Genomic DNA, 25879 nt, shown 5'->3' with positions numbered 1-25879 from the left:
AAGCTTGCGTCTCTTTCTTGTTGGTTGGGGGGGACATTGCGGTGATTTTATTGATAACTTCAGTAGGAATCTGACGCCGTCCATCTTGCCACTTCTCTCTTAGGAACTGGATCTCTTTGGCAGGCTTCTCTTTTTTATGGCGAAACTGGCTTCCAGGAGAATCTGGATGAATTCCCTTCCTTTCTCAAATACTTCTTCTGCTGTGTCCCCCCACACAATGATGTCGTCAATGTATTGCAAATGTTCTGGAGCCCCACCCTTTTCCAATGCAGCCTGGATCAGCCCATGACAAATGGTGGGACTGTGTTTCCATCCCTGGGGCAATTGGTTCCACATGTACTGCACGCCTCTCCAGGTGAAAGCAAACTGAGGTTTGCACTCTGCTGCCAGAGGAATGGAGAAAAATGCATTTGCAATGTCAATAGTGGCGTACCACTTTGCTGCTTTGGACTCTAGCTCATACTGGAGCTCCAGCATGTCTGGCACGGCAGCACTCAGAGATGGAGTCACCTCATTCAAGGCACGATAGTCCACAGTCAATCTCCATTCTCCTTCAGATTTTCGCACAGGCCAGGTGGGGCTGTTAAAGGATGAATGGGTCCTGCTGACCACCCCTTGGCTCTCCAGCTCACGGATTAGTTTGTGAAGGGGAATCATGGCATCACGAGTTGTCCGGTACTGTCGGCGGTGCACAATCGAGGTTGCAATCGGTACTTGTTGCTCTTCCCCTTTCAGGAGTCCTACTGCAGATGGGTTCTCTGACAGTCCAGGCAAGGTGTTCAATTGCTTAATGCCCTCTATCTTCACAGCAGCTATCCCAAATGCCCACTTGAGTCCCTTTGGGTCTTTGAAATATCCATTTCGGAGGAAGTCTATACCCAAAATACATGGAGCTTCTGGGCCAGTCACAATGGAATGTTCTTTCCACTCTCTTCCAGTCAGGCTCACCTCAGCTTTCACCAGGGTCAAGTCTTGTGATCTTCTTGTAACGCCGGAAATAGAAACAGGTTCTGTCCTCACATGTCGCGATGGAATTATTGTGCATCGTGCACCAGTGTCAACTAAAGCCTCATATTCTTGTGGCTCTGATGTGCCAGGCCACCGAATCCACACTGTCCAAAAAATACGGTTTTCCCTGGCCTCTACCTGGCTAGAGGCAGGGCCCCTCTAACTATGGTGGGCATTCGTGTTAGAGGTTCCTTCAAGGGAATCAGACATGTTGAGTAGAGCTACTTCCCTTCTGGTGGAGTTCCGTCTCTGAGTCTTGCCCTCCTTCAATTCACGCACTCGTCGTGCCAGGACAGTAGTGGGTTGTCCATCCCACCTGTTCATGTTTTCTCCACTGTCACACAGGAAATACCACAACTCACGTTGAGGGATATATCCAGTTCTTATTGCTGAGGAGCGTCTGTGTGGGGTAACAGAACCTCTGATCTGTACTGCCGAAATTTGGAGAAGGCTGTCTTTAATCTCTTTACTGAGTTTTTCATGATTCTCCTCTATCTTATTTTCTAGTTTCTGCATATTTGTTTCTACAGCTGAGATTCTTGCATTCATTGGACTATGCACGACATCTGCATATGCTCAGAGCTTCCTTGTCATATCACGCACGGTCTCATGCCCGTCATCTCGCTTCATAATGGCTAAAGCAGAAGCATACTCTGATGGCCCAAGCTTTAGGAGTTTCCGCCACATCACAGGTGTACATTCTATCTTATCTGGGTCTATAATCGGATCTGGGTTTGCTATGTCCTCTGAGAAGACAATTTCTACCACCACCATTTTTCTCAAGCATTGAATCTCTTGTTCTATGGTTCTCCACTGGGTCTGTTGCAAATACAGATTGTCGGGATGTAGGCATCTTCCCCTCGCAGCTCCAATAGGTCGTCTCCAGAGGCTGCAACAGTCAGGCCCATCTCGTATAGTTTGGTTGATATCTGGGTCACGTGACACAGTCCTCAAATGCCTTGCCTCAGTAGGATCTAGAAGTGTAACATCGCCTGCGGCATCCCAAAGACGGACTAACCAACTAATTACAGATTCATCATCCCATTGAACATAATCTTTTCTTAGGCTATGAAGGTCTCTCACATTCATGGATTCAACAATGACCTCTGACTCAGTTGCTGACCTTGAGGATCCCTTTCCACTGTCATCTGAGTGATCAGTCTTAACTTGGGCTTTCCTGCTTCTCATAACAGGAGCAACTGCCACTGGCTTAGGCTCCCTTACTTCCTGTTCTATAATATCCGACAGTGTACGATAAGCATATGCCAGGGCCCAACATATTGCACTGCAGTTGTCTCTGCACTTCTCTTTCAGATACTTCCCCACCTCGGCTGGTCTCAGGATTTGTCCAGGGGGAAATTCCCAATCTATTGGGTCAGAGAATTTCTTTAAAGTTTTACTTATGTCCTCTCATACTCCACACTATTCAAATTTCTTCACATCTGGATTAGGTGCCTGCTCCTGCTCAGCCCCTCTGGACTGTTGCGGTTTTGAGGATGTTGCAGCAGACTTTACCCTAGAGCTTCTCTACCCAGCCCGGTTCAGCGCCTCAGTGCTCCAAACCCTCTGTCCCAGGGCTGGACACTGCGCTCTCACCGGCCGGGGAGCCATAAGGCTAGCTCTGGTTCGTCTGCTTCCACAACCGGCGATGATAAAGGAGGCGAGGAGGGTCTATGCGTTGTGTCCATGGAAGATGTTTATTTGCATGGTGCAGCAGAGGCCAACGACCTCCCCGAGGCAGAGATGCCTCGAGGGCAAAGGCCTCACATGCACAGCCACATGTGGAGCATAGACACACGTGGAGCATAGACAGCAAGATGGCGGAGGGTAAGGGGCTTTATAGGGAAACAGAGAGGGGCAGGGACAGCACACAGGCCCAGTGACCTCTGGGTACAGGGGAGGTACAGGGGCGGAGTTAGGAGTACAGGAACCAATAGGGGAAACCCAAGGGAGTGGCCAGGGCCACGTGGGGTTAGGGTACAGGAACCAATAGGGAAAACTGGTGGCGTGGCTAGGACCACATGGAGTAGGGAAGGCAGGACAATAGGTGACAAGTACAGTCATTAAGAAAGGGGTGTGGGGAACTTGCAGCCATTATCCCAATACTGGACTTCTCAGCCCTCATTCTGGTAAAGCTGAACATCATATACATGGAACCTACCAGGTAAAGCACCTGTACTACCAAGTTAATGGTCTCTTTAACATCCAGGGGAAACTGAATATTCTCAAAAGATGATATACCAGATTTAAAGGGAAAGAGATGGGTGAGGAGCCAGGAAGCTTCACCCTCTACTTCTCTAGCAGGTTGGGTAATACTAATAAAACTCCAAAACAGGTTACTAAAACTAGAGGAGGAAAGTAACAGAGCATGTACATCTTTAACTGTTTCCCATACCTTCTTACAGATCGTCAGTATCACACACATTACTATAACAAGCCGGAGTCGTGTCTCTGATTGGTGGAAATTATACATTAGGGACAAGATTGCCCCTACCTGTTGGTAGGGAAACAAACCTATGTGCTAAACAGACAGTATTACATCAAACAACCTCCCATCAAACAGCATAGTGACTACTGATGGCTGTAATTCAATACAAAGCGTTTAAAACCAGAATGTAATTATTAGGGTTTTTTTCTTCACTTTCTCTAACCCCACAAAAGGTGTAGAACAAGTAATCAAGGCCCCACATTGGGCGCCAAATATTGTCCTGGATTAATGATAAAACTCTCCTCCGAGAGCGAAGGGCTCCGACACCCCCTCCCCCACCCACAACAGAACCTCTTAGATGGAAGTGAGGAAAAACTATTTATTTAACAAAACCACACAGAGAGTGCCCTGCAAGGCACAGGGGAAGGGGAAAACCAAGGTGAAAAGGAGTTATTCAACCTGATTAAAAAGTCCTTTTCCTCAGACGCAGCCCCTCTCCTCCTCGCCCCCCCCCCCGGGGCCGGGTGGAGCTCCCTGAGAGCTCTGCTGTCCTCTGGCTCTCTTGGGTCTCCGAGTGACAAAGCAGATCGAAGAAAAGGGGTCCAAACGAAGAAAAAAAAATAAAAAAGAGGGAAAAAGAAAAGAACCGGAACAGAGCTCACTCCGACCGCCGTCCAGCGCGCAGTCTCTGCCGAGCGAAGAATCCTCCCCCGAAGCGAGGCTTGGGAAAAAGTTTTCAAAACAACCCGCGTTTCTCTCTGCGGCTAAATGTAGTTAAAGCGACAGGACTACATTTTTTCTTGAGCATATAAGCCAACGATAGAGGATAAAGGATTATCATAACATCACTCCAAGACAATTAATCTCATCTTCACTACTGCTTGGGCTTGACGGGGGAGGGGGGAGTGGTTGGAGGAGAATCTTGCAGCTGGCCTTGAATAGCTAGGTTGTAAATCCTGAACATTTATAATGCTGTCTCCTTCATGCTTATCTTCTAACTTCAAACACCTCTGCCCTATACTAGATGCATAACAAGATCTCTTCTTTTTTCACTTCTTGTCCTTCTCTAATGCTAACACCAAAGGGTCTTGCGGAGCCAGATTTATGCCACATTCCCTCTGCCACTCAGGTGTATTTCTTGGAGTAAAAAAACGTTTGCATCCATGACCTCATCCCATTTGTTCTCTCTCCTTAAAAGCAACATTAACCGCAACAAAGTGTTTGTCTTGAGGTGATGTTATGATAATCCTCTATTCCCTATCGCTTGCTTGTATGGTCAGAAATGTGGTCCTGTTGCTTTAACTGCGTTCAGCAGCTGGGAGAAGCGCGGGTTGCTTTGAAACTCTCCCCCAGGCTTCTCCGCTGGGAAGCGAGAGGAAAGAAAGGACATTCCTTCGTCTGGCTGCTGCTGCTGCTGTTGGGGCAGCTAGCTTTTTCCCCTGGGATTGCTTCTTTGTCGTCTCCTTTTGGACCCCTTTTTTTGATTTGCTTTCTCACCTGGAAAACCCAAGAAGCCCCCGGAGGACGGTAGACAAGAATCCTCCAGGGAGCTACTGGAGCAACTCTGCCCAGTCCCCCCGGGGGACCCCCGGAGAGGGGAAACTACATCTGAGGAAAAGGACGCTAAAGTTGACCAGCTGTTTACTCGTTTAATAACTCCTTTTCTACTGTTTTCCCCTTCCCCTGTGCCTTGCAGGGCACTTTGTGTGTTCTGCTAAATAAATAGTTTTTTTTCACTTTCATCTAAGAAATTCTGTTGTGGTGGGGGAGGGGGTGCCAGAGCCCTTGGTTTTCAGGGAGGTGTTTGTTCGGAGTGCTCTCCACCTAGAGAAATTTGTCTCTAATCCAAGACAGTATTGTAATTTAAAGTTCTATTCACAGGTCATTTTTCCTCTGACTCTAATTTGTATAGGGGCCACCACTGATTACAGTACCTAATTAAATCTGCTTTTCTCATAGTTCCTCCCGGTACACTCCCTAATTTTTTCCAAGGTGCTAGTACACATCCTAACGGGCTTTTCTTTACTATTTGTTTGCTGCTAGCAGATCCCATTTCTTCATGGCTTTCTCTACCTTCCACTGATATGCCTCTTGGCAATGTTCCACAACCTCTTACCACTCTTCCTCTGCAACTTCCTAAGTCTTGGGAATCCCTAACTGCTTTGCACAAACCAATTTTACAACTTTCACTTCCTCAAGATTCCTCCATCCCCAGGCTCCAATTCATTTTTCCACACAAATTGGACACTCAGTTCTCCTCCTGGATGAGATACAATACCACCTTTGACCACAATGAATACACTCACACAAAGTCCAGAACTCACATCTACTAATTCTACAAGTTAAATACACTATAGACCATGGTACCAGATGGTCTGGCAAATATTCTTTTGGGTCTTGCTGTTCCCAATCTAAGGCTAGGAGCTTTTGTTGTGCAGCTATGATACAACCCCAGGAAAACTCTTTCGCACCATGAGACCTTGAACCAGCGACACAAACACTCCAGGGTGTAATGTAACCTTAACTGTTTGTGAAAGCAAGAATACAAATCTTAATTTCGCCAGCTCTCAACCCTCGTGAACAGCACTTCTCACACAGCCTGTGATGGAAATTCGCAGAATCGCAAGAGAGAGGAAAAGGGGCCCCAACACATCCTGTTTGTCCACAGAATCAAATAGAAAGGGGAGGGAGACCCCCACCCTGCACATCCTGTATCCTGTATTTGTTGGGAGTGGGCTGTTATAGAATCATCGCTTGGGGGGGGAAAAAAGGGGGGGGGGGGCACTGCGAACGTGCAAGAACTTGTTTCCCACGACCACCGAAGGGCAGAATAAGACCACCTAGCAACACCACGACACAAGGGGCTGTACCAACTCCAGAAGATATACGTGGTCAGAAAATAGAGACTGCATAAAAAGGGGGGGCTCGGACTATTTCGGGGCAGTTATCTGCCCAGCGCTGCCTCGCTGATACCCGCTTGCTCTAAATAAATCAAATTATACTTAATTGGACATTGTCTCTGATTGATTATTGAGACCTAATTTATAACAATTGGTGCCGTGACTCGGATAGGGGCAATTCTTAGGAGACCCCTCAACGGGAGGCGCCCTGTTGTCACAACGGCCCGGAGAGGGTACCCCTTTGAAACCCTTACCGACGAACCTAAATTTCGGGTAGTGAGCGAAGGAACCCCTTAATCTTTGTGCACAAAGTCCGGATGAAGACGCGAGACGCGTGAGTATGTGTTAATTTATAACACAGGGAATCCGTTCGGTCGGGGTGGGGATCCTAGAGTGCGGTGTCTGAGACATCCGGTGTGGATGACGTGAGTGTGGACTCCTTTGTAGTGCGTTTCCCACATCCCGCGAGGGCCTGGGCCACGAACAGGAGGACGTGAGAGCGTGTGTGTGTGAAGGCACTCTGGAAGATGGGACAGAGGAAGAGCAAGCTGTCTGGATCCATGGGGGGGAGCCCCAAGTAAGACTCCCGGATATACCACCAGATAGTCCTCTGGGGTTAATGATCAGATATTGGGATGATGATCCACGTACACGAGGGAAAACTAAGGCAAAAATGATTAACTATTGCATGACAGTCTGGGGAGGAAAACAAATTAGAGGAGACCCTCTTTACTGGCTGGTTTTTGGATCCTCTGAGGATTGGATTTGCCAAGCTCTAAATTTGTATGTAAACTCTAAAAAGCCTTTTAGCCAGGAAGAGAGTGATTATGCAGCCCTGTGGATAACTAGTGGAAATAGGACAAGCCTGTTTGTTCTCAGTAAAGGAAAGAGAAAACAGGCGGAGGAAATACCTCCACCCTATGTTCCCCCGTCCCGCATGCCAGATGCTGCAGTGCCCCCTCCAGCACAACCTCTGCCGGTTCCAAATGCACCACAGATGGAGGGGGATGACACTCCACCACCCGAGAGACGGGTTACTAGAAGCCAGGCAAGGAACCAGTTATACCCTCTCAGAGAAGTAGGCATGGGTATGGTTAATCAACCAGGGGGAGGACAGGCGCCCGGTATCGGATACATAGGTGTCCCTCTGAACTCTGCCGATGTCAGGGAATTTAAAAAGGAAATGGGGCATTTATTGGAAGATCCACTGGGGGTAGCAGAAAGAGTAGATCAATTCTTAGGACCAAATATTTATACTTGGGATGAGATACAGTCAATATTGAGCATCTTATTCACAGCAGAAGAGAGGAGAATGATAAGGGCAGCTGGGATGAGGATTTGGGAAAACAATCACCCACAAGGCCCCATTGGAGATGTTAAATGGCCCCTTCAGAGGCCTAATTGGAACAATCAAAATGAAAACGATAGAGCACACATGCAAGATTTAAGGACTATCATAGTCCAAGGCATTAAGGAGGCTGTCCCCCGAGGACAAAATATGACTAAGGCCTTTAATGAGCTGCAAAAGAAAGATGAAGACCCTACTGAATGGTTGGAAAGGCTCCGGAGAAATTTACAACTTTACTCCGGCATAGATCCTGATTCCCCGGTAGGACAAACATTGCTAAAAACCCAATTTGTAGCAAAGGCATGGGTGGATATTAGGAAAAAGTTAGAAAAATTAGAAGACTGGCAAAACCGGGGGTTGGATGAGTTATTGAGAGAAGCACAGAAAGTGTATGTCAGAAGGGATGAGGAAAGTCATAAGAAACAAGTTAGAATGATGGTAGCAGCTGTAAGAGGGGGACAAGAGAGAACCACTACTAGATCACCGCAAGAGAAATGGCCCCCAAAACCTCCAAGAAATACGGAAGGGCAAAAGAGGAATGAGATAGTGTGCTTTTACTGTGGGAAAAAGGGACACATGAAGAGGGAATGCCGCCAACGATTGGCAGACATGAAAATGTTCAAAGAGGACTAGGGGTGTCAGGGGCTCTATTTGCTGGGGTCAAAAGAAGCATCGGAGCCCCTGGTAAAATTAAAGTTAGGACCCCAGCATCAAGAAGTTGAATTTTTAGTGGACTCCGGAGCAGAGCGCTCCACTGTGCTGAAACTGCCTCAGGGATGTAAAGTATCCAAAGACACTGTACAAGTAATAGGAGCAAAAGGGGAACCATTCGGAGTCCCTATAATTAAAGATGTGCTAATTGAAACGAACTCTAAATTGGGTATAGGTAGTTTCTTATTGGTACTGGAGGCAGAATACAATCTACTAGGGAGAGATTTAATGGTAGAATTGGGAATAGGATTGGAAATAAATAAACAAGGATTAAATATTAAAATATACTCCCTTAGCACAAAGGATGAGCAACAGATAGACCCAAAGGTTTGGTACACCCCGGACTCAGTGGGGAAGCTAGACATCGAACCTTTCTCAATAACCTTAACAAATCCACATATCCCAGTAAAAATAAAACAGTATCCATTATCTGAGGAAGGGCGAAGAGGACTGAAACCCGAAGTCGAAAGGCTAATAAAACAAGGGATTTTGGAGCCCTGTATGTCCCCGTTTAACACTCCAATTTTGCCAGTAAAGAAACCAGATGGTAGTTACCGATTAGTGCATGACTTGAGAGAAATAAATAAAAGAACCGTTGAACGGTTCCCTGTGGTAGCCAACCCTCATACTATCCTCAGCCAACTAGGCCCACATGATTGCTGGTACAGTGTGATAGACTTAAAAGATGCATTTTGGGCTTGCCCCTTAGATAAAAACTGTCGCGACTATTTTGCATTTGAGTGGGAAGATCCTGACAGTCATATAAAACAACAGCTACGATGGACTGTCCTTCCCCAGGGATTCACAGAATCCCCTAATCTATTTGGACAAGCCCTGAGTCAAATACTACAAAACTACCAAGTGGGACCAGAAGTTAAACTCATACAGTATGTAGATGATCTACTAATAGCTGGGAAACAAGAGGAATTAGTGAGGGAAGAAAGTATAAAGATGTTAAATTTTTTGGGGAAACAGGGACTAAAAGTCTCTAAATCAAAACTGCAATTTACCGAACAAGAGGTAAAATACTTAGGACACCGACTAACTAATGGGACTAAAAAGCTTGATCCCAGCAGGGTACAAGGGATTCTGTCAATGCCACCTCCCCAGACCAAGCGACAGATTCGACAATTGCTAGGTTTATTTGGATACTGCAGACAATGGATTGAAAATTACAGTAAAAAAGTAAAATTCCTATATGAAAAATTAACACGGGATGGATTACTTAAATGGACCTCCCAAGATGGGGAAAACCTTCAAAATCTAAAAAGGGAGTTAACAAGTGCCCCCGTACTAAGCTTACCAGACTTAAAGAAACCTTTTTATTTATTTGTAAATGCTGAAGAAGGAACTGCATTTGGGGTGCTAGCACAAGAATGGGCAGGAAGTAAAAAGCCGATAGCCTACCTTTCAAAGTTATTAGACCCAATTAGTAGAGGCTGGCCCACTTGTCTACAGGTAGTAGCAGCAGCTGCTGTAATGGTAGAGGAAGCATTAAAAATAACATTTGGGGGTGAGTTAAAAGTTATGTCCCCACATGACATTCGGGGCATATTGACACAAAAGGCTGAAAAATGGATCACTGATGCCCGATTGCTGAAATATGAAGGAATTCTGGTATCATCCCCCAAGTTTACTTTAGAAGTGGCATCCATACAGAACCCAGCACAATTTCTGTATGGGAACCCTGAGAGTAACATCTTATGGCACAATTGCCTACAAACCATAGAGGAACAAACTAAGATCAGGCCAGACTTAGAAGAGGAAGAACTGGGGGAGGGTATGAAATTATTTGTAGATGGTTCCTCACGGGTGCTTGAGGGGAAGCGCAAATCGGGATATGCAATAGTGGATGGAAATATGACATCGCGGCGAGAGGGAAACTCACGGCAGTCTCAATATGAGATATAAAGTAAGCTCCATTTTATTTCACCAAACGAGAGACTTATATACTGTTACAGAAGTTACTATTCATAGATACACACACACCTGCAGTCTGTTCTCACACATTCAGGGATCCTCCTGTTAACTCCCTTATTCTTTTCTCATAACACTTCTGACTCCCTAATCTTTCTCCTGACATTCTTCCCACAGAACATTCTCAGGTAAACAAACCACTGTAGCTTGTTGGAATTTTACTGAGGCCTGAGAATGCTGAAGCCTTGCTCAGGCCTGCTCAATTAGCATGAGTTTTGCTGGAAAACTGCGTTTTCCAACAGAAATAAATTAGAAGTACTCCAATCTGGCCCACTAAGCCCAAGTTGGTCGGCTCAGGCATGTAAGCTGTATGCAGTTCTAAGGGCTTTACAAATTATAGGAAAAGGAGAGGGAACTATTTACACAGACTCCAAATACGCATTCGGGGTAATACACACATTTGGAAAAATCTGGGAAGAACGGGGCCTTATTACATCACAAGGAAAGAGCCTAGTCCACGAGAGACTCATAAAAGAAATTTTAAAAGCTATTAGGGTACCCTCCAAAGTTGCAGTGGTCCATGTCAGGGGACATCAAAAGGGATTGGGAACAGTGGTACGGGGAAACAACCTGGCTGATGAAGAAGCTAAACGAGCAGCATTACTACCCCTCTGGGTAAGGAATTCTAAGGAAAGTTGTTCTACCTGCAGGTATGACTTGGAAGGATTCCCTTGTTATGCTTGCTGGAAGGACTACGGAGTGGATGGTTTAGTTTGCTCCTGTTACAGTCCTGATGGGCAATCAAATTCGGACAAAGATTTTTGTTATATTCACGGGGAAAACAAACCATACATAGATTACCCCTGTACAACCTACCTGCTAAGCTTTACAACAATAGAGCAAGAAAAATTGAGGCAAGTGGGTATAAAACCAAACTCAGAGGGTAAATGAGTTTTGGGAGACGGAAGAGAGATTTTACCTAAGCCTATGGCCTTAAGGGTTCTGAAGAGACTCCATGAAAAGACCCATTGGGGAACACAGGCCCTGGTGGATCAGTTTGCCAATAAATATATGTGCATGGGTATTTACAACTTAGCTAAACAGATAACCATGGGATGTGTTACTTGCCAAAAAGTAAACAGACATCAATTAAGAAAAAGAATCCCTGGGGGCAGAGAATTGGCACATAGACCTTTTTCCCACATCCAGATTGACTTTACTGAATTGCCTTTAGCGGGAAGGTATAAATATTTACTGGTTATAGTAGACCACCTCACTCACTTTGTGGAAGCCTTCCCAACGACAAGAGCCACAGCACAAACAGTTGCAAAAACTTTATTAGAACAAATAATTCCAAGATATGGCCTTACAGAAGTAATAGATTCAGATCGGGGACCACACTTTATATCTAAGATTACAAGAGCTGTATCTGAGGCGCTCGGAATTGCCTGGGAATACCACACCCCTTGGCACCCTCAAAGTTCGGGCAAGGTAGAAAGAATAAATGGAGAAATAAAAAAGCAACTAACTAAATTAATGCTAGAAACAAAAATGAGTTGGACTAAATGTTTACCATTAGCATTATTAAACATTAGAACTCAACCCTGTACAGACATAGGGATCTCCTCATATGAAATGTTATATGGAATGCCATTTAATTTAGAAATGCCTGAAGACCACCCGGCCATATCAGATTTCCATCTACAATCCTATATAACCAGCCTAGAAAACCGAAGGGAAAAACTCCGTAAGAAGAGACTGGTGGTTCAACGACCACCCCTGTGGCTACCTATCCACTCATTCCACCCTGGAGATGAAGTTTTAATAAAATCTTGGAAAGAAACATCTTTAACCCCTCAATGGGAAGGACCATATGTTGTGTTGATTACCACAGAATCATCGGTCCGGACAGCGGAGAGAGAATGGACCCACGCTAGCCGAGTGAAGAAGTTCAACAGAGACCCCACCTGGAGAGTGGTGGAACAACCACAGGACTTAAAAATTAGGCTTAAGAAATCCTAGCCTGCCTGTGCATGAATCCTATAACTGTATACTTGAGAAACCACGATTTATTGCTTGGAGAATATGTTAATAATTATATTGTTAAGTGCAACATCCATAATTGTAATTGCTACCCTTTTGCTTGCTTTATATGTAAGGTGTGCCAGGAATGATAGTGGGCCCATTGCAAGGGGGGGGGACCTCCTAAGGGAATTTGCCGAATGTGTTAGTGATGGGACATATATGCATTTGGGATACACCAAAAACTGTATTATTACCACTCAAATGAACCCGCACCAATGGTGGCAAACATCACCGGCGGGGAGTGCAGAAAAGCCTTGGTCTATTTGCCTTGTGGTGACCTCATGGTTAAACATGTCAACCGGGACAGCTACAAGAAAAGATCCTTTGTACCTGAGACCCCTGAAAAAAATCCTTGCTGCCGAGAAGAATTCCATCCCCGTGACTCGCTGCAACCGAGCCGACGGGCGAGGCAGAGGGATATATACAGCCAGTGGGGTGAACATACCTGGGACTATGAAAAGATCTGGTATGAGCTGCCCCAAATCGAGAAGGAACCCGAAACAGGCACCACTGTATAAAGCTAAAAAGGGGACCAAGGCAGGGTCTAAACAAACTAAAAGAATTCAAAAAGCACTGGGACCCCCATCTTCCTACCACACCTATATCTTGCTTTTCGCTGGACGTTAAGACAGTGGGACAGCCAAACCCTAATCCAAACCCGACTCGGACCGGGACAAATCAGTTTTAATGCATCCCTTTGTGCTTTAGCTCCTATAGAACCTTGTATGCTTGAAGGTAAAGGTTGGTATTTTTGCCCTAGTGCAAACCCCGGAAAGGGATATTGCAACCACCCAAATTCTTATTACTGTGCTTATTGGGGATGCGAAACCATAGCTTACCCCTGGCTCCCAGATGGAGACAAACATATTAAAGTTGGGTGGGGACCTTACGGTTGTAATCCACCTGACTATAGTAGCCAGATTGGAAGGAGGGGAGCAGGGCCCAAAGTAACCTGTAAATGGTTATACATAAATATAACACAACCCCAAGATCCTACATGGCTACTAGGCAAGACCTGGGGTATAAGGTACTGGGAATCAGGAACCAACAGAGGTGGTCTTATCTATCTATATAAAAAAGGAACCTCTCCCCAATGACCCCGAACCAGTGGGACCAAACCGGGTCATAATAGACATGATAAATACTGAAGCAGATGGATTAGGCATAGACCATGAGGAAAGTACCACCATATCCAAAACTGAAATACCCCCAACCCCCTCGGGAGAAATAACTGATGAATTATGGAGACTTATGGTAGCCAGCTATAAGGTCCTAAATAAAACACACCCAGAATTAACAGACCACTGCTGGCTATGCTATAACACCAGACCACCCTTCTATGAAGCTATGGGGACGATTGAAAAAGCTAGAAGGGTAAATGGGAGCAACCCTGCTCAATGTCTGTGGAAATCTGGCAAAAGAACAAAATCTGGTATCACATTAGCGCAGGTATCAGGAGAAGGAAGGTGCATAGGAAAAATCCCATCTTATAAAATGCACCTATGTAAAGTAACAATGCAAGCCCAAAAACCAAAAGAGCCGGCAGATTGGCTAATACCAGCTAAAAATGCTAAATGGGTATGTGCAAGTGTAGGGGTAACTCCCTGTATTCCCTTAAAGGAGTTTAATCAATCAGACTATTGCATACAAGTAGTAATAGTGCCAAGAATCACCTACCACCCAGGTGATTACATATATGACCACCATTCGGTCCCAGGGCACCACCTCATAAAAAGAGAACCTATTACAGCTATAACTATCGCAACCCTATTAGCATTAGGCACAGCAGGAGCAGGCACAGGTATAGCCTCCCTTGTAAAACAAGACACAGAATTTGCCAATTTGCGAGAAACCGTAGATGAAGATATAGCCAAAATTGAAAGTTCTATTAGTGCCTTAGAAACATCATTGAAGTCCCTATCTGAAATGGTGCTCCAAAATAGGAGAGGATTAGAGCTCCTACTAGCCCAAGAAGGAGGACTGTGCGTTGCCCTAAAAGAAGAATGTTGTGTTTATGCAGACCATACAGGAGTTGTTGGAGATGCAATGTCTGAGCTCCGGAAAGAACTGGATAAGCGAAAAAGAGAGAGAGAGAGTCGACAGAGCTGGTATGAACGCTGGTTCAATACCTCCCCATGGCTAACGACTCTACTCTCCACACTAGCAGGGCCCCTAGTAGTAATTGTACTAACTCTGACTTTTGGACCATGCATTTTTAACAGGCTGATAGCTATAGATAAAGGAAGACTGGAAGCGGCGCATTTAATGTTAGTTAGAGCAAAATATGAAAGCATACCTGGAACAACAAGAGAGTGAGATGGAAGAAGAGTTCATCTTAAGCCGTGAAGCATTAAGGCGATTCTGCGAACAAAATGGAGATACAGAGAGAGGGGAATTGTGATGGAAATACACAAAATCGCAAGAGAGAGGATAAGGGGCCCCAACACATCCTGTTAAGGCATCCTGTTTGTCCACAGAATCGAATAGAAAGGGGAGGGAGACCCCCACCCTGCACATCCTGTATCCTGTATTTGTTGGGAGTGGGCTGTTATAGAATCATCGCTTGGGGGGGAAAAAAGGGGGGGGGGCACTGCGAACGTGCAAGAACTTGTTTCCCACGACCACCGAAGGGCAGAATAAGACCACCTAGCAACACCACGACGCAAGGGGCTGTACCAACTCCGGAAGATATACGTGGTCAGAAAATAGAGACTGCATAAAAAGGGGGGGCTCGGACTATTTCGGGGCAGTTATCTGCCCAGCGCTGCCTCGCTGATACCCGCTTGCTCTAAATAAATCAAATTATACTTAATTGGACATTGTCTCTGATTGATTATTGAGACCTAATTTATAACACAGCCCTCAACTCCCACGAACAGTACTTCCCACACAGTGGATATCAGAGCCGTAACCGACACCAGTATTTTCTTCTATAGTTAAGACACTCATTATGCACTCAAGGGTCACACAACCACAAAATACCATACTGACACGGAATTCCACAGACCAAACAAGGAATTGGGGTTTTATGAATGAAAGTAATGAGACAGGGTATCAGAGAAAGGTAGGGAGTGGATTAAAACTGTTAGCAATGCAGACAATGAAAGCTTTTTGGCAGGCACCCGGACAGCAGCAGTGTAAAGACACAGGCACATACAGAGTAAACTTCTGGCAGACACTCAGTGGCTGGTAACAGCTGTTAACACACACATGGACAGAAAACAAATACAAAATACACGAAACAATACATACAATGATCAAACTCAAAATTCCAAGGCCAAGGCCAACAATAAAAGTCATCAGACTTCTTTCGGGGACTTTAACCCCTTCCTTCCTTTGGGGTGTCTAACTCCTGTGTATCCACTTCAGGACCTCTCCTGGGATATGGCACCCTGCGGGAGATGTCTCCCCGGTCTTACGGGAGTCAACCAAACAAGCCAAGAATGTTATAAATCAAATTACAAATACCTTAAAATTTCTGCAGTCAGTCGGTTCTTGTCTGCTCCCGCAGAGCCAGTGAAGCGCCGAGAATTCTCGGGGCGTGCCAGGGAGTTCCCAACTCCAATGGATCGTGCAATTAGCAGAGAAGTCCTGCCACGCTCAGTCACCAAAACTGATGCCCCAAAAGATAGGCTGGAAATAAAACCCCGTAGACCGGTATCTATAGAGCAGGTATTTGTTTATTGCAGTGCTGGAGGTAAGTGGGATCTCTCCACCTTCTTATCAACGTTGCTCAGGCCCACAGTCTTTAAGATAACCACTTGCACATATGAATACAGGACTAAGCAGTGTCAGTTAAAGCTAAAGGAATTCACAAGACTTAAACACTATGTGCTACAATTAAAGATTTTCCCAAAAATATGTCGATGGAAAGACGCTTGGTTATGAAGCCACTTCAAACAGCAAACTCTTCTGGCTGTCAAATAATTCATATTCATTCTAGCCTTCAGTATAGTCATTCCTTAGCGGTAACTGAATATTTTAGAGGGATTTTTACTCAAGATTTCTGTGTGCCTTCTGCAAGTATGTTCATACTTCTATAGAGATCAGAGTTTCTTCACCTCTGAGACAGCACTTCTAACCTGCAGTGGGGCTACTGCTCTGGGTATGCGATAGCCGTTCCTCCTTCCGGGGGAATGCGATGCGCCTGCGCAGGAGCCACGGGGCCTAACGGCAGCTGGGCACATGCGCGGGACTGGGGGTCGCGAAGCTGTGTGGTAGGAGGCGGTTCCATCGTAACGGGAAGGGTGGTGTGTCTTTGCGGTGTCTGTTTCTCTGTTGCGGCTCGGTGGCCGAGGCTGGGACCGTGGCGGCAGCGTGATGATGGCGTACTTCGTGGAGAGCTTCTGGGTAGGGATGTGCTGCGGGCCGGTTCCTCCATGTTGCTAGTCGGACAGGGAGGGCACGGTGCAGCGCAGTGCAGGGCAGCCGGCGTACTTTTCGCAGGAGCAACCTCGACTCTTACGTCACCTTGGGGACTGGGCTTGGGCCTTGCCGTGGGGAGTGCAGTGGAGGGATAGGGGCTGCTGTTCTCTCCGCGGCCCTCTGTGCCTCCTTCGCCTGCCGCGCCTAGCCTCTCCTCGGCCAGGCTGGGCCGCGGGGGAAGCGCCCTGTCCCGCGCAGTGCTCAGGGGCCCGTTTGGGAGAAACGATGGGGGAGAGGGTTTGCTGGCCCAAAGGATGTGCAGATACGAACGGGACAGCATTCGCTCGGGGGTCTTAACACTCATAGCCACTGGTGCGTAGATGGGACTTCTACTGCAGTCTGATCTCTCTTCGTTAAATCTCCCATACAATGTAGTTGTTTAGGGGAACGGCATTAACCGTAACAACTTGCACAGTTCTTTCATGTCAAAGCAAATCCGCGTCTCGGAACTTTATACTTCTGTACCGACAACTCAGTTCTATCTGCATGACAGAAGGTACAGTCTGAACAGCAGCCAGCTAGAGAAACTACACCTTCCAGTCTGTTTTAGAAACATAATTTGTCAGTAATTTCTGTGCAAATATTTATATTTTTAATTGGATAGTTATACATGGAGGAAAAACTTAAAATCTGGATTTGGATTATTGATCCTTGCATGAAATTAAACTTGTTTTCATTGTGACTGTAGCTGGTCTGAAACATTAAAGTAAGAGTTCTTGTAAGTAGTTTCCATTATACATAGCTAGGTTTTGTCATTTTGAGTACACTCATAACTGGTACAGTATTCATTATCTTTGACTTACTGTTTTCTTAGCATTACTTGGGAAGTGTTGCATAAGCTTTGACATAAGTTTTTTTGGGGGTTTTTTTTGTTGTTTTTTTTTTGTTTGTTTGTTTGTTTTTAACTGACTGGTGCAGGCACACTCTTGTTAATTGTGAGTCTATTAAAATGCTTCAGATCAACCAAAATAAACCACTTCTATGCCAGTCAGTATAATTGTTTTAGTTTTTGGAAGTTCTATATATAGCTGAGACTGGTCTCTCTGTAATGCTGTACATGGTAAATCTGAAAGTTTTGGGATATAAAAATATGTGTTTAAATTGGTTTTGATAACTTCTTTTTATTCTATCTTTTTAATTGCTGCTGTTACCTGTAGATTTTTGAGAAGTGGTTGTGAGGAAGATTCCTTTCTTTCAAGTTCTTTTGTAACATGTGGCTGTGTCCAGGGTTAATTATTGTGAAGACGCTCACTCCAATAAGACAAATTCTCATATGCACTTATGTGATATGAGTGATAATGAAACTGATGCCCGAAAAGATAGGCTGGAAATAAAACCCCATAGACCAGTGTCTATAGAGCAGGTATTTGTTTATTGCAGTGCTGGAGGTGAGGGGGATCTCTCCATCTAACTCACCCACCTTTGTCAAGTTCTGTGGTTTATTTATACAGTAAATTTCACTTAGTGTTACTATGTCACTATAACATCATCATATATGCCCCGGAACTAATTTACATAACATGATCTCATGGTTATAAATAGTTCCTTTGCACTGTGCTTGCTCCTCCCCAATTCAGTGGTTATGGGGGTCTTCTCTTGATGAAGGCCCAAGATCTTCCTCGCATCTGAACTTTTCACCTTTGTCTTCGGAGCATGCGCAGTTATGGTGTTCCTTGGTCTCTCTGGTTTTAACCGGTCTAAATTCTGTATTCTGTGGCTAGTTGGCTTTATATAGTGTCAGGGAGCAGAACAGTCCCCCTGTTATCCAAGAGGAGGCAGTCAGGGAACTACTGAGCTGCCTGGATATTCATAAATCTATGGGACCGGATGGGATCCATCCCAGGGTGATGAGAGAGCTGGCAGATGAGCTTGCAAAGCCACTCTCCATCATCTACCAGCAGTCCTGGCTCACTGGCGAGGTTCCAGATGACTGGAAGCTGGCCAATGTGACGCCCATTCATAAAAAGGGTAAGAAGGAGGATCCTGGTAATTACAGGCCAGTTAGCCTGACCTCGGTACCAGGGAAGGTTATGGAACAGTTTATATTGAGTGCTATTACACAGCACCTACAGGATGGACAGGGGATCAGACCCAGTCAGCATGGGTTTAGAAGGGGTAGGTCATGCTTGACCAACCTGGTCTCCTTTTATGACCAGGTAACCCGCCTGGTGGATGCAGGAAAGGCTGTAGATGTTGTCTATTTAGACCTCAGCAAAGCCTTTGACACTGTCTCCCACAGCATACTCCTGGAAAAGCTGGCAGCCCACGGCTTGGACAGGGGCACTCTTCGCTGGGTTAAGAACTGGCTGGAAGGCCGGGCCCAGAGGGTGGTGGTGAATGGTGCTGCATCCAGCTGGCGGCCAGTCACCAGTGGTGTCCCTCAGGGGTCTGTGCTGGGACCAGTTCTGTTTAATATTTTTATTGATGACATGGATGAGGGTATTGAGTCTTTCATTAGTAAATTTGCAGATGACACTAAGCTGGGAGCGTGTGTCGATCTGTTGGAAGGTAGGAGGGCTCTGCAGAGAGACCTGGAATGGTTGGATACATGGGCTGAGTCCAATAGGATGAAGTTTAACCAGTCCAAGTGCCGAGTCCTGCATTTTGGCTGCAACAACCCCCTGCAATGCTATAGGCTGGGAACAGAGTGGCTGGAGAGTGCCCAGGCAGAAAGAGACTTGGGGGTACTGGTCGACAGCCGACTCAACATGAGTCAGCAGTGTGCCCAGGTGGCCAAAAAGGCCAATGGCATCCTGGCCTGTATCAGGAATAGTGTGGCCAGCAGGAGCAGGGAAGTCATCCTTCCCCTATACTCGACACTGGTGAGGCCGCACCTTGAGTACTGTGTCCAGTTCTGGGCCCCTCAGTTCAGGAAGGACGTGGAGACACTTGAGCGTGTCCAGAGGAGGGCAACAAGGCTGGTGAAGGCCTTGGAACACAAGCCCTATGAGGAACGGCTGAGGGAGCTGGGGTTGTTTAGCCTGGAGAAAAGGAGACTCAGAGGTGACCTTATCACTCTCTACAACTTCCTGAAAGGTGGTTGTAGTGAGGTGGGGGTTGGTCTCTTTTTCCGGGCAACAACTGACAGAACAAGAGGACACAGTCTTAAGTTGCGCCAAGGAAAATATAGGTTAGATATTAGGAGAAACTTTTTTGCAGAAAGTGATAAAATATTGGAATGGTCTGCCTGGGGAGGTGGTGGAGTCACCATCCCTGGACGTGTTTAAAAAGAGACTGGATGTGGTGCTTGGTGCCATGGTTTAGTTTAGTTGAGGTGTTAGGACAGAGGTTGGACTCGATGATCTTGAAGGTCTCTTCCAACCTGGTAATTCTGTGATTCTGTGATATTTGCCAATTTCTCATTAGTACTATACTTGTTTACCTTTGAAGCTATTCACCTGATGAGGATTTTTGTCTATTCAGCATGAAGCAACTAGTTAACCATATAATAGCCATTACATTGTATAGAAAGTTATAATTGAAGTTATATTAGTATAAAAAGTTATAATTCAGGTCATATAGGAAGCTATAATTCAGATTATATTAATATGATTCAGGTTATATTGATATAGAAAAGTTTTAATTCCGGTTATATTGATATAGAAAAGTTTTAATTCCAGTTATGTTGATATCTTATAACTAAAGCTGTATAAGCACCTTGTAATTCTGACCCAAGTGATATAGGCATCAAAAATAGTCGCGTTTCCACCTGGAGTTCCATTCATATGTTTATACAGTGCTACTCTTCTGCTTGGCATACAGTTGGATGCTCTGTTTCAAGAGAGCTGTTGTGCAATATTTGCTCAGTCTCTTCCCTTTGTGTGTGTATTTAGTGTGAGTTGGCAACTTTTCATCTTTTTGTTCAAAAGAAATATTTTTATTATCTAGATATAGATTAAAATATCTGTTCTTCATGTGCATAGAATTTCTCTGAAAATGATCTTTATTTAAATTATTGAAGCTGGAAGAAGAAAATTGAAATTGCAGGTTGCTTTTGTGTTCAAACTCCTCAAAACTTTCAAAACTGAAGATATGTTGCCAGTATAAACATCAGGTGACTAGTTTTTAAAAATTTTTGATGTTCTCAATTTTATGTAGCTCTTTCAGACACTTGGTCTTTGAAAATTACTGTTAGCTAGCTTTCAAAAATATAACACCATAATATTAATCAGAGGAATATTTTCATGTATGCAGGGTCAATTAAGTAATTGCCTAGGTGGAAATTATGTAACACATGTTACTTATTTGAAACTGCAGCAAGCAGCAACAGTTTTAAACAAAATGACAGTGATATTTATCAGAGCATCTAAAATGAATTTAAATTTACCTGGAGTTAGATGAATGAAAAGAAGTTGGCAATACAAATGAACAAACAATAATGACTAGTATATGTCTTTCTATGTTTGTGGGTAAAGAGAAGATTGGTTTTGGTTAATATTTGAAACTTAAATTTTAGAATCACAGGAATGTACACCCAGTTTCTACTGATCTGTTATGCTAAAATTTGTAATTATTAAATAGGGTATCTTTTAAGCAGCATAAATAAAATATTGTTGTTGAAAAGTCATACCTAGTTGCAACAAATACTTTATTTCACTTATATGAGGGAGTTGTGCATATTGGTGCAACTCTGGAACAACTCTAGAATTTTCTTGATGCGGACAAACTTTTTCTGCCAAAAAGACTTCTATGGCATCTGTATTAGTATTCTTGCATGCATGATCTGTTGGCCAGGGGTGTGTAGGTTTTTTTTCATTCTGCTATCTGACAATAGTATGGGTAGTACTTTTAAGCGTAAATCTAGCTGTAGGACAGCTTCTCTGGAGCTGACCAAAACAAGAGTCAAAGGATACAAATTTTTCAATTCTCACCCTAGAAATTGAAGCAAATAACTATTTTCCACATTCATTCTTTTCTAGGCTTTTCCTATTTAGAGTTTATCTAACAAGAGGGGATGCTTTTTTTGGTCATATTTCATTGATATATCATGTTTGCTGTAGGCAGTTGTAAGGTTTAACTAGGGTTTGCAAACTTAATTTGGAGATGATCCAGTTTTCATTTTATGACAATTTGAAGTAAATTAGGAACATAAACCTTTTATGGTTGATTGCCACTTCCAAATGTTGCAGTTGGAATATTTGTCTGCCTGTTTCCTGGAGAATAAGTTGTGGGCTTGGTAGGCTATTTTAAAAAGAGGATTTAGCTGATTATGATTTAAAAGATTTATAATCAAAAGTATAGTTTCTTAGTCTGATTTATTCAGTGTAATGTGCTTATATGGTCATGTTTAAAGGGTTGAATAAAGATGATTGTGAATGTTTAACCACTGCTAATGCACATTATAAAAGCATAGGTTGAAATTATGGTAATTCACTTATTGTCAAATGTTTCTTTACTTGCTGAACTGTCTGAACTTCTCTCATCAAGCTTTTGCAGTTTGACCAAAGACCAAGGGCCACTAACCTGATCAAAGAGCTTGAGCACCTCTGTTATGGACACAGGCTGAGTTGGGGTGGTGCAGCCTGGAGAAGAGAAGGCTCTGGGGAGACCTTAGAGCACCTTTCAGTGCCTAAAGGGGCTCCAAGAGAGCTGGAGAGGGACTTTTCACAAAGGTCTGGAGTGACAGAACAAGGGCAAATGGCTTCACACTGACAGAGGGCAGGGTTAGATTAGCTATTAGGAAGAAATCCTTTACTGTGAATGTGGTGAGGCACAGGCACAGGTTGCCCAGAGAAGTTGTGGATGCCCCATCCCTGGAAGTGTTCAAGGCCAGACTGGATAGGGCTCTGAGCAGCCTGGTCTAGTGGAAGGTGTCCCTGCCCATGGCAGAGGGGTTGGAACTAGATGGTCTTCAAGATCCCTTCCAACCCAAACCATTCTGTGATTTTATGAAAATAAAAATGTGTTTGAGAACTGCATGTTCCTTTTATTGTGTCATCTACTCTGTTTTTTCTGTGCAATCAGTATTTGCAGCTGTCCTCTTCTTGCTTCTCACACTAGCTCAATAAATAGTATGTATCTAACCACTCATGGGACTTATAGAATCACCTTAATAGTTGAGAAACACTTGTTTACATTGGGTAAAAAGAAGGTGCTATAATAGAGAGTATTCACTTTTTACACTAAAAGATGTTCATGTTGAATCATTTTGGTCTCAGGTACACTGAGCTTCCACTTATACAAATTAATTAGAAACATGGGGAATAAATACTGCTACAGATTGGCCAGAAATTTCTGGCTATTTTACCAAATATAAGTTTTAAGATCAGAATCATCTTTCATATGCAACACAAACTTATTCTTAAAATTTTCCAAAATTTAAGTAGTTTAGTAAAACAGTTTCTGTAATCTGTTTCTCGTTATGTAGAAGTCGTGGAAATGCTGAACTCTTAACTTCACAGTTGCTGACAGGGTTACTTTCATTTCCATGAGAAATTGCAGCTAGTTCTCAATGAAGGAAAATGGAAGGACTGTCTGCCCCCTTTTTCCATGACAATTTATTTTGTATGCCAAGTTGGTCAGTAATGCTTCATTGTAGGTTTATGCAAGTGAAGTGTTTACTTGTATTTGAAATAATTTCCTCTTATGATTTGCTGTCAGAAGACGTCTCTACTATATTTACAGAAGAGCTCTCTTATAGCAGTGTAAAAGGGGAAACCTCAACAGGAACACTAGCTTCTGAAGAGAGTTTTGTTAGCTCTAGGGAAAAAGGAGAAAACTGCTAATGAACTTCAAAGTAATTATATGGAACCTATATGGGGAAGGAACTGATTACATTTTGCATTTTCACAGTTTTAGAGTTGTTTTCTGTTGAGTAATGATGAGATCATCCTTAACAGATGGCATTTTCTTCATGAAATGACATCCAGAATGGTCTTTCAAACTGATGTGGACATCTATTGTATATAACCTGATATTATAAATTATAAAAGAGATCCCTCTTTCTCTAAGATCCAACTTCTAGAAGGATCTGCATGTGACTTCTCTGTGTGTCTGTCACAGCAGTGAATGGTAACTGCTTCTGAATGGGAGTGGAAGGTCTCATCTCTGCTATCTGCTGCATTTATTGTTATGAAAATTTCACAACTTCTTGTGCAGACTGAGAGAGGCTAGCATGGAAAATATAGAATTACAAGAGTAATTATTCATGCACATGAGGTGTCCCATTCAGATTGGGGTGATGCCTAAAAGCAGACTACCTGAAACAGAGGCTAAGACAAATTAGGAGTATAAAAAGCAGACAAATTTATTCAAGGCCTTCAAGGTACATTCGGGCAAGCAAAGTCCCCCTTGGGGACTACACCCAAAATGGATGCTGGGTCACCTTTTATAAAAGCCCTTCACCTTTTATAAGTTCTGTCCTATTAGCATATTGGTCCCTAATTCTCCAATCCCACCCTTAGACGATGATGTTAACCACCCCAGGCCCGCTCCCCCCATTTCACCGTTGTTTACATATTTTTGGGCCTTTGGGCAATGAATATGTCCTTGGATTTTCTATTCAGAGGGATTGTTTTGGCTAAAGCTGTTGAGAACAGAGGTTTTTAGCACTTTATAAGAAGCACTGAACTACACCAAGTTACAGATACAGGAAGAGTAAAAAACTAGAAATTATTAAGGCATCAGGGGCACCTTAAATGTGGTTTTACACTGAGCTCTTATACCTTTCAGGTGTTTAGGTACATTACAATTACAATTTGACCAATCACTACTTAACATGCTAAGCAACTCATAATTATATGGTATCATCATCCACCTGGTTCTTTCTTGATCTAGAAGTCCCTGGAGTTGGTCTACTATAGTTACTTACCTCTGATGCCAGATAAGGGAAGGGTTTCATAGAGGTGTCAGAGGGGCTGGGATTGCTTGGCATGATCTGGGTAGTCCAGGGGCTGGCTACCCTTTATTCTTGGCGGTGCGGGGCTGTCCTCCTCCTTGCAATGAGCTGAGGCCTTTTAGTCATGCTTACTTAACTGTGACTATGCAGTATACAATATAAACTATATATATATATCTTAAGAAAGTTCATACAGTTTCATCCTATAAAGACTAATTGGTGCAATAGGGAGATTTTTCCTAACGTTATTTATTTTTAAGTAGGATGGTACTGGACTTTTTGTGATCCCAGCTATTACTGTTGCTATCAGGAACAAGCAGATAAAAACAAGCAATGAAGAAAAGTTAGCTAGACATAAAACTTGCGTCTACAGAATTTTATACAGTGTGTATAGGGAGGGGTAGTGTCAAGGAAAAACAACCAAAATGGAAACAGTGGTGATGGCTGATGTGCATGTAGATGATACATTACTTGTTTTTTGTAACTTAAACTACTTTTTTTCCTCTTAGCTGCAGTATGCATCTCTTTATCCTAAATAGAGAGTCTTAACTCTGCTGCTCAGTGTATTAATTGTCTGAGCTACTCTTCATGAAATTAACTATTAAATGATGTAGTTGTGGATAGGCCATATGGCAGAAAAATATATGCTCTCTACACTGAGATACCATACTTTTACATAAGTACATATGTTTCCAAACATGAGCAGAAGATATTGTAATTTATAGAATTGTCATCAGGTTAATCATCAGTACTCCCGATCGTATAACTTGTAAATAATTGAACAGTTTTGAAATCTAGATGTTTGTACTCATAAGAGAAGCCTGATATTGGTAAGGTAGGTTGCACTTTTGTCTTGGTTCCAGCCAGGACAGGGTTAATTTTTGCAGTAGCCAGGAGGGGCATGGCCAGGACCCTGAGGTTATTCCATACCATCTCATGTCATTGCTGAGGGTTGTAGAGAAGGGAGTCTCTTCTGGTCCTGGCAGTGTGGCTGCGGTCAGGTCAGGCTCCACGGTAAGCATTTTGCATGTGAATCACTCTGTCTCTTTTGTACACTTTTGTTAATATTGTTACTGTTACTTTTTGCTTTTTTATCTCATTGCTGTTTCCAGTAACTTGTTCTTATCTCAACCCGTACTCTTTACCTTTTGTGCCTCCAATTTGATTCACCCCAATCGAGCTCAGAGACACTTCAGAGACCAAGTCAGAGAAGTGGGTAT

The 25879-nt window shown here is 43.8% G+C and overlaps 1 protein-coding gene and 1 long non-coding RNA gene across 2 annotated transcripts in view; one reads left to right on the top strand and one right to left on the bottom strand.

Annotated features, from left to right (window-relative positions):
* Positions 1 to 16601, bottom strand: part of LOC146425426 (uncharacterized) — a 34523-nt gene extending 17922 nt beyond the window's left edge. The window contains exon 1 of the long non-coding RNA XR_014846576.1: positions 15866 to 16601. This is a non-coding gene — a long non-coding RNA (uncharacterized LOC146425426). The remainder of the gene's footprint in view (positions 1 to 15865) is intronic.
* A 9-nt stretch (positions 16602 to 16610) lies between these two features.
* The window catches only part of LOC146425424 (F-BAR domain only protein 2-like), a 148282-nt gene continuing 139013 nt past the window's right edge, over positions 16611 to 25879 (top strand). The window contains exon 1 of the mRNA XM_085041582.1: positions 16611 to 16747. Within this exon, the coding sequence (XP_084897708.1) occupies positions 16718 to 16747 (30 nt within the window). The 5' untranslated portion in view covers positions 16611 to 16717. The remainder of the gene's footprint in view (positions 16748 to 25879) is intronic.

This window comes from Lichenostomus cassidix, chromosome W, assembly GCF_008360975.1.
Source record: "Lichenostomus cassidix isolate B80296 chromosome W, HeHo_3.0, whole genome shotgun sequence".
NCBI classification, from domain to species: Eukaryota; Metazoa; Chordata; class Aves; order Passeriformes; family Meliphagidae; genus Lichenostomus; species Lichenostomus cassidix.
Note: the sequence above shows the minus strand (reverse complement) of the source record. Positions and strands in the feature narration are given on the sequence as shown.